The sequence below is a fragment of the Pelecanus crispus genome, chromosome 27 (genome assembly GCF_030463565.1).
Source record: "Pelecanus crispus isolate bPelCri1 chromosome 27, bPelCri1.pri, whole genome shotgun sequence".
Classification (NCBI taxonomy): domain Eukaryota; kingdom Metazoa; phylum Chordata; class Aves; order Pelecaniformes; family Pelecanidae; genus Pelecanus; species Pelecanus crispus.
In genome coordinates this window covers 1,788,114-1,803,878 of record NC_134669.1, presented here as the reverse complement: position 1 = coordinate 1,803,878, position 15,765 = coordinate 1,788,114, and the positions used below count along the sequence as shown (strand labels likewise).

The 15,765-nt window shown below is 59.3% G+C and overlaps 1 protein-coding gene across 1 annotated transcript; it reads right to left on the bottom strand.

The window, feature by feature from the left end:
• Nucleotides 1–107: 107 nt before the first annotated feature.
• Nucleotides 108–11,821, bottom strand: TYK2 (tyrosine kinase 2). Its single transcript, XM_075725131.1, has 18 exons — nucleotides 11,622–11,821; nucleotides 10,532–10,655; nucleotides 7,787–7,931; nucleotides 7,288–7,451; nucleotides 6,649–7,033; nucleotides 6,217–6,411; nucleotides 5,826–5,983; nucleotides 5,599–5,722; nucleotides 5,263–5,455; nucleotides 5,058–5,164; nucleotides 4,494–4,670; nucleotides 4,160–4,247; nucleotides 3,884–4,011; nucleotides 3,151–3,286; nucleotides 2,643–2,794; nucleotides 2,397–2,547; nucleotides 1,559–1,656; nucleotides 108–233 (listed from the first exon to the last, which is right to left on the bottom strand). Exons 1-18 carry the CDS (start codon nucleotides 11,806–11,808, stop codon nucleotides 108–110), a joined length of 2,838 nt encoding a protein of 945 aa, XP_075581246.1. The 5' UTR covers nucleotides 11,809–11,821.
• Between the last annotated feature and the right edge of the window lie 3,944 nt (nucleotides 11,822–15,765).

Here is a 15,765-nt window from a genome sequence, read left to right as displayed (position 1 = left end):
AAAGAGCCCGACGCCCGCCTCGCCACCCCCTCCTGTCAGGGAGCTGCGGAGAGCCGCGAGGTCTCCCCTCAGCCTCCTTCTCTCCAGGTTAAGGCACCCCGGTTCCCTCAGCCCCGTCTCCGGTTCTCCAGAACCTTCGCCAGCTCCGTCGCTCTCCTTCGGATGCGCAATCCCACCTCAGTCCCCGCAGAGCCCTCGGAGCCGGGGCAGGAGATGACGGAAATCCTGGGATGCTTTGGGTGGGAAGGGACCTCAAAGCTCATCCCGCCCAAGGCCCTGCCGCCGGCAGGGACATCTTCACCCGGAGCAGGGCGCTCGGGGCCCCGTCCAGCCTGACCTTGAACCCTGCCAGGGATGGGGCATCCACCACCTCTCCGGGCAGCCCGTGCCGGCGTCTCACCGCCCTCGGCGGAAAGAATTTAGAGCACAGGGCTGGTGGGGAGCGGCCGGGGGAGCTGGGGTTGGGTGGTCTGGAGAAGAGGGGGCTGAGGGGAGACCTCATCGCTCTCCCCAACTCCCCGACAGGAGGGGGCAGGGAGGGGGGTGGGCTCTTCTCCCAAGGAACCAGCGATGGGACGAGAGGAGATGGCCTCAAGCTGCGCCAGGGGAGGCTGAGATTGGATATTGGGAGAAATTTCCTCACGGAAAGAGCAGTCAAGCGTTGGAAGGGGCTGCCCAGAGAGGTGGGGGAGTCCCCAGCCCTGGAGGGGTTCAAAAACCGGGCAGAGGTGGCACTGGGGGCCATGGTTTAGTGGCCATGGGGGTGTTGGGGTGACGTTGGGCTGATGATCTGAGAGCTCCTGTCCAACCTTAGCCATTCCTGGTCTGACTTCATGGAAAAATGATCCAAGCCAGGAACATGAAATTATGGCTCTGCCCTTAACTGGTCTGGTGGTGGGCTTGGCAGTGTCAGGTCAATGGTTGGACTGGGTGATCTTCAAGGTCTTTGTCAACCTCAACGATTCCATGATTCCTGGTTTGACTTTTATGAAAAAATAATGCAGCCACCAAGCCAGGAAACATGAAATTGCTACTCTCCCCTTAATGGTTTAGTGTGGGCTTGGCAGTGTTAGGTTAATGGTTGGACTGGATGATCTTCAAGGTCTTTGCCAACCTCAACGATTCCATGATTCGATGATTCCTGGTTTGACTTTCATGAAAAAATAATGCAGCCACCGAGCCAGGAACACGAAATTAATTATCACTCGACCCTTAATTGGTTCGGTGGTGGGCTTGGTAGTGTCAGGTCAATGGTTGGACTGGGTGATCTCAAAGCTCTTTGCCAACCTCAACGATTCCATGATTCTATTCCATAAGTTCTTCCTTACATCTGGCTCTAGATCTCCCCTCTTTTAGTTTCAAACCGTTCCCCTTCTCCCATCGCCTGGGACCCGACTGAAAACCCTGTCCCCGCCTTCCTCCTCAGCACCGACGGGTGCAATTGGTCTCCCCGGAGCCCCCTCCTCTCCGGGCTGAGCCCCCCGCTCCAACAGGTCTCTGTCTTCCCTCAGCCGAGATGGACGCAGAATTCCAAGAGGAATCTCACGATGCCACTCACCTCCCCCAGCTCCCGAATCTTTTTCAGGTAGCGTTTCTGAAAGACGGTGGGGTCCGACACCGGGAAGTCGGGGTTCACCGAGGTGATGTCTACGAGGTCTGGAAACGAAGGGGGTTGAGGGAAGAGCGGAGGTCGCCCCGCCGCAGAGACGCTTGGCACGTTTCCTCTCCCAACCCCTGCGCCCCAACGAGTGCCTTTTCTTTTCCCTTTTTCACCTTTCCTTCCCTTTTTTTGGCCTTGTCTTTCCCCTTTTCGGCCTTTTTTTTTGGCCTTGCCTTTCCCTTTTTTGGCCTTGTCTTTCCCCTTTTCGGCCTTTTTTTTTTTCCTTGGCTGTGTCTTTCCCCTTTTAGGCCTTCTTTTTTTTCTTGGCTGTGTCTTTCCCCTTTTTGGGCTTTTTTTTTTTTTTGGCCTTTTTTTTTTTTGGCCCCATCTTTCCCCTTTTTGGCCGCTTTTTTTTTTTGGCCCCATCTTTCCCCTTTTTGGCCGCTTTTTTTTTTTTCTCTCCTTTTTTTTCCATTTCTTTTCCCTTTTTTACTTTTTTTCCCTTGTTTGCCTTTTCTTTCCCCTTTTTTACTTTTTTTTCCCCTTTTTTGCCTTTTTTTTTTTTCCCCTTTTTTGGTCTTTTTTTAAACCTTCTTTTCCTTTTTTAAGCTTTTTACCCTTTTTTAACTTCCACCACCACCACCACCTTTTCCTCCTTCACCCAGGACAAAAGGGTCTCCACAGCCACCCCCCACCCCGCCGCTGCCGAGGCCCCGACTGATTCAGGGAGGGGAAGGAACAACGGGGCCATAAAACCCCCCAAGAAAGCGGGATGCCGCCGGCTGCGGAGCCTCACTGTGCGGTTGGAGCTGGGTGAGGTCCCGCAGGATGGTCCGGAAGGACGGCCGCTCGACGGGGGTGTAGTTCAGGCACTGACAGATGAGGGTAGCCAGCTCCTTGCAGGATGGCTCGGGCAGGCGATGCCTTTTCTCGTAGAAACGTTCTTTCTAAGAAAGAGGAAAGAAAAGCAGGTCTTAAACGGGGCCGGATTCATCCCGGAACAGAGGAGCTGGGGATGGAGGGAGAGGAGAAAGCAAGTCACCTCCGAAGGAGTGCGCTCCTTGAGCGGGACGTCGGCATCGAAGCAGATTTCCAGCAACGTGGTGCCAAAGCTCCATTTGTCGGCCGCCGTGCTGAGGTTTCCCACATCCCGGACGCATTCCGGGGCGATCCAAGGAATCCGGTCCACGCACTCTTTGGGAGAGGGAAGGCGAAGTGAGGCGTTGCTGAGGATACAGCCAGAAAGACCCCAGGAAAACGGGGCGCGGGGAAAGCTCCCCACAGGATCCCAGCCACCGGGGAGCCGCGGTGGGACTGTCTCCAACAGCAGCTTTGAGGCCAAAACCAGCCACTGTCACAGAATTTGCACACGCATGCGTTCAAAACGCCATATATCGGAAAAATTAAGGTCTGAAAGGCAGGCAAGACCTTGTCAAAGCAGCTCAGGCACAATCCGTGCTATTTATTAGCTACCTGGGCCGCAGGAAAGGGGGGAAAAAAAAAAGCACCTGGATTTTCATGCTCAGTTCAAGTGCGGTATGACCGAATACCTTCTCGAGAGAGCACCGTAAAGCTGACTCCGGGGTCACTGAGCTTCACGAAAGGCACAGATCCATCTTCCAGCCCCTTCCTGGCCAGCAGGATGTTTTTCGCGCACACATTGCCGTGCACCAGGTTTTTGTCCTCCTGCGAAAACGAGGGGATACGAAATCTTGGAGGAACTCCTGCTGATGCCTCAGAACAAGGTCAAAGTCAATGGACTACACCAGAAGATAAAAATGCAGGACTCCTGGCTCTAATTACATGCGTCACCTCCCCGTCTCATTATCCCTTTGCACAAAGCTGAACCCGGGGGGAATAAAAGGAACACGGGATTAGCCAGCACCGAGGCGCATGCCCTCACAAGCAGCTAGCGAGCTTTCCCAAGCTGCTGGCCAGAAGCCCAGCGAGCAGGGAAGGCAGCGTCGTCAGCCGGGGCTCTTCCCAGCTCACGCGGCCCCAAAACGAAGCTACAGAAGTCGGGATCCAACGTTTGAAGTTCACGTGTGCTATCCAGAAGTTCACCTCCAAGAAAAAGGGAGGGAGGATGGGTCTTGTGAGGTGGAGGAAGGGCACATCATGCTAAAAATCTGTCTATCTGCTTGGAGGGCAGAGGAAAATGTGGCAGATCCTTCCTGTCGCGCTGCCGGCAAGACCCAGGGGCGCAGCCGGAGCAAAAGGTGCTGGGAAGCGATCTCCGGCACAGTTCCCTGCCGGGAAACCCCCAGCTCCCAGCCCCATTACCAGGTAGCTCAAGGCACTGGCCAACTGTTTGGCCACAGTGATTTTCCAGCCCACGGTGACCCGGCCTTTCTCTTTCCGCAGCAGCACATCCAGAGGTCCGTGTTCAACGAATTCCTCCACCATGATATCTGGGGAAGACAGAGAGATTGTCCTCGGCACGGCGCAAGAACCGATCGGGCCGGTGACGGAGCTGGCAGCGGCCAAGGGAAAGGCAGCGGCACAGGGCGAGGGGCCGGGCTGCCGCGGAAAAGGGTGGCGGGAGAGCCCCGTACTCACTCTCAGAGCCTCGCACGCAGACTCCGTGCACGAAAGCCAAGTGCACGTGCGACACTTGGCTCATCAGGCTGGCCGTCTCGAAAAACGCCTGTGGGGAGAGGAGGGAGGGTGGCACGAAGGTAGCCGGTCTCTTGGAACACCTCGGGAGCAGCTCGGAGCTGTCTTCCCCTCCCTGTCCCACCTCCCGGTCTCTTGGAACACCTCGGGAGCAGCTCGGAGCTGTCTTCCCCTCCCTGTCCCACCTCCCGGTCTCTTGGAACACCTCGGGAGCAGCTCGGAGCTGTCTTCCCCTCCCTGTCCCACCTCCCCTTCCCCAGCCCAGCGGGGAGCTCACCAGGGCGATGTCTCTGTGGCTGGGGTCCAGGACTTTGAGGACCACGTGCATCTCCCGGCTGTTGTTATTCTGCTCGGTGGAGAAATACTCGGCTTCGTCGTCAGCCCCAGCAGTCCCGCAGACGTTCAGCACGCCGTCGTAAATGTTCGTGCGGGTGCCCTGCCCCAGGTGGGCTCGCTGCGGGCAGACGGAGAAGGCAGACGGGGTGTCAGACCCCCAAGCAGCATGCGCGGGGTGCAGATTTTCAGCCTTGTGCACACGAGCAGACTCTCCCCGCTTCCCTCCATGTCACCTCCGCACGCCGCTGTGGATGGCGGGGAAGAAATTTCCTCCTGCCCAGACCGCGCTGCCTCTGCACAGCTCTTTTCCCCCCCTCTCCTCGAAGGGGGAAGGACTAAAGCGCCAAAGCAAACCCAGTAACCGCTCCGCGTGTCTCTCCTCTGCATCAGCAACGTCAGGAGCGCGGTAGCATCCCCCCGGATTGGGAACGCAGCTCCCTCCAGCCAAGGTATTCACCCACAGCCTGCCGTAAACCCCGCTGCCCGGGAAGGCAGAGCACGCAACCTGAGTGATCTCGTTCTTGCGGATCTGGTGGAAGCTGAGCTGGGTCAGGTTGAGGATCTGCTTCACGCTATCCTTCACTTTCCGCGTGATCAGCAGGTCCGAGATCTCTGCAAGAGAAGGGAACACCCGAACGCTAAAGCCCCAGAAACTACCGGGCACCCTTGTTCCTCGAATCCGATGGAGGGAAGATCATCCATTCTCATACCTCCTGGTTTGGGCGGACAACATCTCTTCACCGTGAAGCTTTCATCACCAGACTTGAGCGTGCAGCCCTTGAGTACATCCAAGAGCTCCCGCAAAGTGGAAAACTCCCGGTCCCACCCTTCCAGCACAAAGGAGTTTCCTTTTTTTTGGATCCGGAATTGCCTGTACTTGAGTGCTCCCTGCACCCCAGGAGCCTGGGAAAGACAGCATCAAGACAAGTGTCACAGCTCCCCGTCCCGCAGCTCGGACCAGGCACGGCCCAGCTCGTTCCTAACGAAACGAGGACCTTCCGGAATTTGCCGTTCCCAGGAACGCCGCACCGGGAATTGCGTCTTACCTGCTGGTGGCCCCTTTTCACCACAGACAGAATCATCCTGTTGAAGTCAAGGACACTCCAGCGGATGATGTAGAGCCCTTCCTCCTGTTCCTCCCGCCGCAGCTTGGCAAAAACAAACTCCTCCCTGGCAGCAGGAGAAAAGGGAACGGCTTTGGGTAACCCCCTGCAAGGACACGGCACGTCCTCCTCGACACCCCTACGCCCTCCGTCAGGAAGAAACCACTTACTGCATGGGCCCGTGGATGCCGTTCAGGATGCTCATCACGACTCGTGGCGGCGCTACTTCATGACACAGGTAGTGGCTGGAGTCAGCCGTGAGTCGGAAATAACCATCCACCAGCGAGACCAAGGAGAGCGCGCTCTCGGAAGATGGGAGAGCCACCTCCTGGGGAGAGAAAGGGGAAGCGGCGTAAGAAGCCAGCGAGCTCGAGCAGCCCAAAAATCCACCTATCCCTTTGCCAGCCCAAGGAGGAAAGCATAAAACTCTCGCTTGCTGGCATCAGCCCCGGAAAAGATCCTCGTTCTTCCCAGCGCTGCCTCTTCCCGGTCTCTGAAGCGCAATTACGGGCTCGCACGTGCATCGAGACAGTCAGCGGGGAGAGAACAAGTCCCACTCACCAGGCACTTGTTGTCCTGCCGGTTGATGCTGACCCTACAATCCTTGATGACAATGTGCGTGATCTCCCGGAAATCACAGAAATGAACCCATTTCGGCTCGCTCCGCTCCGCCGGCTGAGTGGGCCCCTTGGGTTCCAGCTCTTTGTTTCTACTCTTCCTCCCGAAATATCCACGATGGTAGAAGTTCTCAACGCTCTGCAGAGAGGCAGAGATGCAAAGGCATCAGTTCCAACCTTTCCTGCTGCTGGAAAATGGCACCGCTAGCTGGTGATGGCTACTGGCCAAACTGGGATAAGCGGGAAAGGAACTTAAGAGTGCCCAGAGAGCCCAAGGAAAAGCCCAGGAGCATGAGCTAAGGGAAAAAAAAAGCCAACGCGGGATGGGATTTGGATGGGAATGGCTCTTCCCAGCCAGCGGCAAGCACCGACCTACCTCTACAGGCACGGGCCGCCACTGGATCCCGTTCGTGCCGGTAACGAGGACTTCGTGGGTGATGGGACGGTCCTTGGGGAGCAGCGCGTGCCCGTGCTCCAGCTGCGAATGGCCCCCGTTGACATACAGCTGCACCTTCTCGCCCTCGGAGGAGGTCTCCAAGGAGAGGACGGGAAAAAGCTCGCTCCCGAAGCGAGGCGCAAGGTGTTCCAAGGTAGCCAGGTATTTGTACATGATGTCCTGCACCGTCAGCTTGCCGGTGCTGACCGTGTGCCGCTGGAAACGCTGCACAAACTTCTTGAAGACGTTTTTCATGCGGAATTTGGTCAGGTAGTTGTTCTGCTGGATCTGGCGGTAGAAGGAACGCGGGATGCAGTCCTTGAAGCTGGGGGAGGGAAGGAACAACTGGTCAGCAAGACCTCACGGGCGCCTACACCAAAACACACAGCTGGAGGAGCCACAACCGATCTCTCCATCACCTAAAACAGCCCCAGACTTGCTCCTGGTGAGGAGGACGGAGAGGAAAGAGGGTGAGAAACCAGAAGAAACCCTTCAGACAACCGCAGAGCAGAAGCAGCCCTTCAGACAACGGCAGAGCAGAAAGTCCCCAACCCCGAGGCTGCGAAGCCAAGCCGTCACCTGTATTTTCTGGCCACTTCCTCAAGGGAGATGCCTTTTTTGATGGCGATGTGAGAGAGGTGAAGCACGGCCATGCCCAAGCTTTCGTTCTTGAACCTCTGGATCTCCTGCTCGGTCTGGAGGTCTTTCAAAGATGCGATGTCGTTGATGAATTCAAATTTCCCCTATTAAGAAGGAAAAGTTAAATAAAGGGAGAAAAAAAAAAAGAACCTGCGCTGACTTCCGGAGTGCTTTTTCTTGTCTTTTTTTTTTATTTTAAAGGTATAATGGGATCCCCCTCAGCTCGGCTCCCGGCCTCCCAGGGAGGCTTCAAGCAGGACAAAGGCTTTCCGAGGGCAAAACTACAGCTGTGTTTGTCCTTTAAACAAAGCCCTTGCAGATGGAAAAACAGATCCTGACAACAGGGCTGAGCCGAATCCGGCTGGATCAAGAAAAATCACCCAGGTTTCCACAACTCCAGGTGCAAGTGAGCCTCCAGCCCGTCAGCCCGGTTCATTACCTGCTCAAACAGATACTCGAAGGACGACTTGTCAAGCAAGGCTCCTCCTTGCAGCTTCTCGTCGGGGGAATCGCTCTGTCGGGGCACGTTGCGATAAACAGCCGGTTCCTTGTCGTTCATCCCATGCCAATTCCGAAAGTAGTACCTGGAGGGGAGGAGGAAAGGAGAGGAGCGCTCACACATGGGGACGGGAGGGCTGTGGTCTGGAAAGGACGCCCTGGTTTTGCCTCTAAAGCCAAACGCGGGTCCAGCAGCTGCCCCGAACCTGCTCGAGGTTTGTTGCACCTGGAAATGCGCTCCTTCCACCAGGCGCAGCTGCCTGCCGCTTCCCCGGCGGCTACTGGGGGACTGCAGCCAGCTCCCGAAAAGGGTTTTGCAGCGGTTTTGTCACCGGCTGTCTCAAAAGGATGGGGAAAGGACCAGCAGACCCAGAGCAGAGAGGTCTGTCCCACCCCAGCGCAGCCGGGGGTCACGCTCCAGGCTCAGGGTGATGGGTTTTAGAGAGCTGGGTTTGTTTGGTTTGTTTTTTTTTTTTTTTTTTAAGAGCCAAAATTCTTCTGGAGCACAGGCCTTACGAGGAGCGGCTGAGGGAACTGGGGTGTTTAGCCTGGAGAAGAGGAGGCTGAGGGGAGACCTTATCGCTCTCTGCAGCTGCCTGACAGGAGGGGGCAGTGAGGGGGGTGTTGGTCTCTTCTCCCAAGTAGTGAGCAATAGGACGAGAGGAAATGGGCTCAAGCTGCGCCAGGGGAGGTTTAGGTTGGATATTAGGAAAAATTTCTTCATGGAAAGGGTTGTCAAGAATTGGAACAGGCTGCCCAGAGAGGTGGGGGAGTCCCCATCCCTGGAAGCGTTCAAAAAATGGGCAGAGGTGGCACTGGGGGCCATGGTTCAGTCTGGTCTACCCTTGACTGGTTTAGTGTGGGCTTGGTAGTGTAGGTCAATGGTTGGACTGGGTGATCTTCAAGGTCTTTTCCAACCTAAACGATTCGATGATTCTATTCTTGCAACCCCACTGCTGACATGAGAATCAGCCACGTCCTCAAAAAACATGACCCGAGCGCAAGGGAACGATTCAGACACCGGGAAGCAAAGGGGAAGCAACCTCTTCCTGCCAGCAAAACTGCTTCCTTTCAGCTTTTCCCACCACGTTTTACAACCAGCCGTGCCATACAGCGCACAGAACGCATCCCCATCAGCAGAGCTTCATTAAAGGGACCCTAATTAACTCTGGCTGCGACCAATCCCGAGCTGCAAACGCCTCTTTAGCAGCACTGCTCCCCACAGCGCCGCTTTGCAGCCCGGCTTGCTCCAAACGGAGCTTTCCTGCCGCTGGAGCCCAGGGGCTCTGGAAAACACAGAGCAGCCGGGGCGAGGAGCGTCCCTCCAAATGCCACATCTTAAAAAAAAAAAAAACAAAACCAAAACCGTCAGCACAAAGAGAGCTCTGCGGGCAGAGCGAGTTTCCGTTCCCACTGCTCAACCCCTAAAGCCGCATCTCCAGCTGCAGTGAACGCGCCGGGAGTTATTTTGGTGCCCGTGCCGCAGGCGCCCGCGCCAACCGAGCGGCATCGAAAACAGAGCCGAAGGGAAAGGGCTCTCTGGCCTAAAAAGTCAGAGCTCCGCGACTTATCCGCAGCTGGGAGAGCTACGGATCACGGCACTCTGCTCCTGCGGGGCTGAGGGACGCGGAGGTGCTGGCTACGAGGACTCGGAGCCTTCCTCCTCGCGCGGCGGGAAGCGCGGCTCCCATGGCCACCGTTTCAACCTTCCTCGGATAACGCGGCGCAGCCACGTAGGCGGCGACGTCCCGGCGAGGCATGGCGGACTCGTGGCGAGCTGGCGTGGTGCCTCGGAGAGCGTTTTCTGCCGCGCGGGTTGTGTTCTGCACAACGGGTGGCTGCAGAGGGAGGCCTCGGCTCCATACGCCGCAGTTCCCCAGGAAGAAGAAGGTATTGCAAGTCGTATACAACAGGCTAATAAATCTCCAAGCCAGGTTTTCCGTTTCTCCCTCGCTTTTTACCTTCGCTATGACTCACCATGGAAAAAAAAAAAAAAACCCAACCCCAAAACAAAACCAAAAACAAACCCCCAAAGCAGCAGCCTGAAAAAACTCCCCTAATAAAATCACCAGCGGCAACGTTTCGGGAGGAAACGCCAAGGTCGCCGTCCCCGTCATCCCCAGGGAACCCGACTATCTCGCGAAGACGTCTGTAAAAAAATAGCCGGCGCTGTCCTGGGAACCCAGCTGGCAACACCACAGCCCTGGGCTCGCTTAGCGAGGCCTTTGGGCGTTTGCTGCCGGGCTCAAAACACTTCAGAGGGGACGTTGTCCCGCTGGGGGATGGAGCTGAGAGGGGGGAGCAGGGGCTGGATCAGCCAGGGAGACGCAGGATGAAAGGCGGAGGAGTACGGAGAACAGGGAAATGAATTTTAACACGCCGAAGCAGAGGCTCCAAACACGTCCTGTTCCTCATTTAATCCTTCCGAGTCCAATTTAGACGAGCTCTGCTGAGTTTGCTCAGCTCCCCCGACCCCGTGCCAACCTCCACACGCATTTTCCAGGCAAATCTGGAAACCCTACAGGTAAAGCCGGGGGCGGAAAAGCAAGCGGCGTTATTTCTAGCGCAGCCTTATTAAAGCCAGGCACGTCTCTGCTCCACAAGCGAGAGGAGCTCGGCCGCTCCCGCAGGGCTTGGCTCCAGGGAAGACGGGAGCAGGGGACGGATCGGAGGGAACCGGCCTCACCTCATGCGGAAAAGCAGGTTGATGTTGGTGTCTTTGCCAATTTTGAAGAGGTGGTTGGGCGGGAGCCAGACTCGGCTCTGGGTGTCGTAGAGGGCGAAGAGGCTGTAGCACAGCGGCGTGATGCCTGCGAAGAAAACACCGCTCCCGTGAGGTGCTGTCGATCCCGCAAAAATTCACAGCTGATAAAGGGGGAAAAAAAAACAACCCACCCAAAAACCAAAACCCCAAACCTTTTCTTCACCCCTTTCCTCCCAACCACTTGACTTTACTGGCAGCACAAACCCATCCATGCTACCGACACCCCACCTCCGGGGACAGAGACATCCTCCTCGTCCCCGCTCGCAAATGTCAGAGGCAGGATAGTCTTTAAAAATGCCATTTAAAAGCGAGTCGTGCGTCTGCCCGTCCTTCTGGCGCGCTCGGGGGAAGCCAGCTGGCCAGGCGAGCCTCAGCAGTTTTTATTCCAAATAAACCGCCGCGCCGAGCTGCTTAGACTGCAGCAAGGGGAAGGGAAGTTAATAAAACCCATGGGAAACGCGAATCAAGAGCGATTTGCCGGTTAAACCTTAGGCGAGAGCTAAAACCTTCTCCTAAGGGTTAAGAGAGGCATTGGCTGCCCTTAATTCAAAGCCACAGGGCTGCGAAATGGCCTCTCGGACTGCGAAGAGCCCAGGCACAGGTGCCTGGCGTGATTTTTGCGGCTCCACCGGGAGAAATCCACGGCAAGGGGAGGCAAAGAGCGCTCATTAACCGGGGATGCTGATGAGTCAGAGGTGAAGTAATTGCTCTTCAACTCATCATGCTCCAATAACTCACAGACCCGTTGGCCTGAGCCTTAGGGTAGAGCCATCCCACCCCTCTTCTCAGGAATTCCAGAGCGAGCAGGGATGCCCGAATTCCAACGGGAGGATTTTTTAACAGCCAGTTACCGGGAAGCCGCTTCTTAAAAACAACACGAGAGCTCCGATTTTTCAGATAAAGCAGCTTAGATGGTCCCAGAGACGGGGAAACTGGAAATTTCTCAGCCCTGAGACGCAACCCGGTTGGGTACGGTGGTTTCAAAAGAGCGACAGAGCTCCCCGGCGCTCACCGATCCTCCGCGCGATGTCGATGCAGATCTCCTCGGCGCTGAGCGTGCCCTGGGCGTAGGTCTGGCACCGCTCCCGCTCCTCCTCGCCGCTCCAGTGCAAGCAAACCTTCAAGCCGACGCTCGCCGAGAAGCAGCAGCCTTCGGCGTCCGACTCGCTGTGCTTCACCGCGCATTGGCACAGAGACATGGCGACGGCCCCCGACGACGCCCCAGCTGGGGAGAAACAGAGAAATAAATAAAAACCAAGCGTTAGCGACGCATGGAGCGCTCCGACACCGGTTTCTCCCGGTCGGGCAACTGGGCACCCTCCACCCCGACACTGGGGCTACGCACCTCGCCGGCAGATGAAGCATAACTCGGTGCCGATCTCCGAAGGCGGCGCGGGAGGGGGCTGCCGTCACCTGGGGCGGGGGGAAGCAATCCATCGGTGAGACCGGGAAAGCCGGATCGCTCCGTGTCTCCCCACATCGCTGCGCCGGCATCGCTCCCACCCTCCAAGCTCTTCTCCCCGCTCTCTCCTGGCAAAATCCGGCGCCTGTTCCCCGGCTCGCTCTTTGTTTTGGTTTGGTTTTTTGCTGACGAACACCAAGCAGGTCTCACCGCCACGGCTCGACTTCCTCCAACAGCGATAAACGCCGCAGGGAGCTCTCGCTCAGGGCCAGGACTCTCACACGCCCGCGCTCTCTCGGCTTAGCGAGCTGGCAGCAAGCTCGCCGCGCCGCCGGGCAGGGCTTTTCGCCTTTTCAACAAGCCCAAGGCCGCAAGAGAGCCGCGCCCCCTCCCAAAACCAGCTCCGCCGCGCCGTATCAACACCAAACACGGCACGGGGAGAAGGAGCCGGTGGTTTTATCTCCTGCCGGGGGACGGGATGAGCCTAACGCCGTCACCCCGGCGATACGGTGAAGGAAACCAACCTGCAGAGCAAAGCCCAGCACTTTGCGGGGAGGCGGGGGGGTGTCAAAAGCCTTTTTAAGCATGGCGCTCCGCTCCCCGCGTCCCCGTCACGCGGGTTTCCTCCGTCCCACACCCGGGGGAGCAAGCGGAGAGCTGAAACAAGCAGGTCTCGCCCCAAAAAGCCGCTGCTTCGGGGGCGGAGTGGCGTTTGGCTGGGGTACAAAAAACGAGGTACCAAAAGAAGCACCTTTTTTGCAGGAAAATGGGAAAATTTTCCACGAAATGCCGAGCTGGGGGGGGTCTTCCCCCTTCAGGAAAGCGCCTCTCCCGATCCTCTCAAGGCGAAGCATGTGACGGCATTATTTCAGCTTCCACCCGCAGGCGCGGAAAGATCCCGAAGCCAAACCTTGGCAGATTTCCCCCAATTCCCTCCTCGGGAGGAGGGCGGAATCCGAAAGAGGCGGCTGTTCCGTCAGCTTCCTCATTTCTAAAAACCAGGGGAAGCCGGCGGAACTGGTTGCAGCACCCTGAAGTGGGGTCGGCAGGAGCTCAGCACCCCCAAAAAAAGTAAGAAATAACCTTTAAAAGGTTGGTTTGGGGTTTGTTTTTTTTTTTGGCATCCGAGCTCAGTGCTGACAGTGGACACGAAGAGAGGGCTGAAATTTGGGTTAGGATTGAAAAATAGGATCGAAAAATAGGATCCAACCTTCCCCCCGCCGCCATTCGTCACGGGGGCAAACGCTTGACGCCACAGGGCACAAACCTTCCTGATTTCACCCCAATTTCGGCCTCCGCAGGCGTTGCTTCCACCCGGGCGTCGTAGGCTCCTAAGCACAGGCCTGAGGTGGGAAGAGGGAAGCGAGTTACGAGCGCAGCTACGCTCCCGGCGACGATTTTGCCTGTCTCCGCTCCGGATCGGCACGGCGCTCGGCTACGCCAAGGACCCACGGCATCACCGGGGATGGATTTTGACCCATTTCAGGCTCTCAGAGCGGGGTTTCCCCCCTCGCACAGAGTCAAGCTGCAGCCCCTCGAGCCTCCGATCGCGTCCCTGCGCTGCTACCGGCGCCTGCCGGCCCCCGTTTGCTCCCTGACTCCATGTTTCTGAGCAGGGAGCGGAGCACACGCATGTTCTCCGCGTGTTCCCGGGACGACGGGGCAGAAAACTGCCCGGCTACCGGCATTGCCCAGCGTGGGAGGCGTCCCCGCGAGTTAAAAGCGGTGGTGGTCTTTGATCGTGGGGCAAAGACCCACGTAAATGGGGCGCAAAGTCCAGCGCTGGCTGGGGAAGGGCGAAGGCGGAAGCGTGGGGACCACCGGCCCCACGGCGGCACCGGGAGGGCGGGAGGGGAAGGCAGGGGAACGCGGGCAGCTGCCGGTTGGTGCCGGTGCCCCTTCCTGCAGGCAGCCGAGCCCTAACGCCATGCAACCGTCCCGTCCCCCCAGCCCCACGTATTCAGCCCCTCCACATCCCCCAGCCCCACATATCCCGACACCCCACACCTCCCAGCCTCGTCTATCCTGACGCCCCGAAGTCCCCCCCGCCCCAAAGCCCCTCAAATCTCACGCGTCCCGACACCCACGTGCCCCGCACCCCCCAGACCCCCACACACCCTGACCCCCACCCCAGGGCCTCCCAGCCCCACGCATCCTGAGACCCCCACCCCAGGGCTTCCTAACCCCACACACCCTGACCCCCCCAGCCCCACAGGTCCTGACCCCCACCCCAACCCTCCCAGCCCCACACACACTGAGACCCCCACCCCAGGGCCCCCTAACCCCACACACACTGACCCCCCTAGCCCCACAGGCCCTGACCCACACCTCTGAGCCCCCCAGCCCCACACACCCTGCCCCTCCCAGCCCCACAGGCCCTGACCCCCCTCCCGAACCCCCCAGCCTCGCACACCCTGACTCCCCCAGCCCCACAGGTCCTGACCCACACCCCTGAGCCCCACAGGCACTGACTCCCCCAGCCCCACAGGTCCTGACCCACACCCCTGAGCCCCACAGGCACTGACTCCCCCAGCCCCACAGGCCCTGACCCACACCCCAGGGCTTCTTAACCCCACAGGCACTGACTCCCCCAGCCCCACAGGCCCTGACCCACACCCCAGGGCCTCTTAACCCCACACACCCTGACTCCCCCAGCCCCACAGGCCCTGACCCACGCCCCTGAGCCCCACAGGCACTGACTCCCCCAGCCCCACAGGCCCTGACCCACGCCCCTGACTCCCCCAGCCCCACAGGCCCTGACTCCCCCAACCCCACATCCCCTTACCCCCACCCCCGGGCCTCTTAACCCCACACCCCGACCCCCCCAGCCCGCTGACCCCGCAGGCCCGGCCCCCCCCAGGCCCCGACGCTCCCCACAGGCCCCCGCCCCGCAGGCCCCGACCCCCCCAGCCCCGCTCCCTCGCCCCTCCCGGCCCCCCCGGCCCGCACACACCGGCCCGACCCCCGCCCCTCGCGGCCCCCCCCGGCCCGGTCCCCCCGGCTCCTACCGGGCCCCGCTCCCCGCCGGCCCGGCCGCCGCTCCAGCTCCCTCCGCCCCGCAGAGCCGCCGCCTCCCATTGGGCCCGAGAGACGCGCGCTGCCATTGGCCCACCGCCTCCGCCCTGCCACGCCCACACGCGGCTTCGCCCCATGGGCGGGGCGAAGAGGAGGTGACAGCGGCTATTGGCTGCGGAGCGGGGAGGGGGCGGAGCTTGAGAGCGAGAGGGGCCACAGCTGGAGCCCGGCCGAGGGGCGGGGCCAGAGGGGGCACAGCTGGATCCCAATTGGGGGCGGGGCCAGAGGGCGCACAGCTGGATGCCAGCGGGGGGGGGGGGGGGCGCCCGCACAGCTGGATCGCAAACGGGGGACGGGGACAGAGAGGCCACAGCTGGATCCCAACCGGGGGGCAGGGCCACAGGGGGCACAGCTGGATCCCAAGCAGGGGGCGGGGCCACAGCTGGAGCCCAGTTGGGGGGGTGGTGCCTCAGCTGGATCCCAGCCGGGGGGCGGGGCCGGGGGGCACAGCTGGATGCCAGCTGGGGAGGGGTGGGGCCACAGCTGGATCCCAACTGGGGGCGGGGCCAGAAAGGGCACAACTGGATCACAGCCGGGGGGCAGGGCCAGAGGGGCCACAGCTGGATCCCAATTGGGGGGCGGGGCCAGAAAGGGCACAGCTGGATCCCAATTGGGGGGCAGACCCACAGCTGGATCCCACGGGGGGGGGGGGGTGTCAGAGGGGCCACAGCTGGATCCC

Excerpts from the sequence above, each read along its gene's own strand:
- TYK2 (XM_075725131.1), bottom strand. The coding sequence starts at position 11,808 with ATGTCTCTGTGCCAATGCGCGGTGAAGCACAGCGAGTCGGACGCCGAA. Across the intron at positions 2,795-3,150 it reads TACGGTGCTCTCTCGAGAAG|AGTGCGTGGACCGGATTCCT; the intron begins GTATTCGGTCAT and ends CCTCTCCCAAAG. Across the intron at positions 234-1,558 it reads AGATTCGGGAGCTGGGGGAG|CATCCCAGGATTTCCGTCAT; the intron begins GTGAGTGGCATC and ends TCCCACCCAAAG.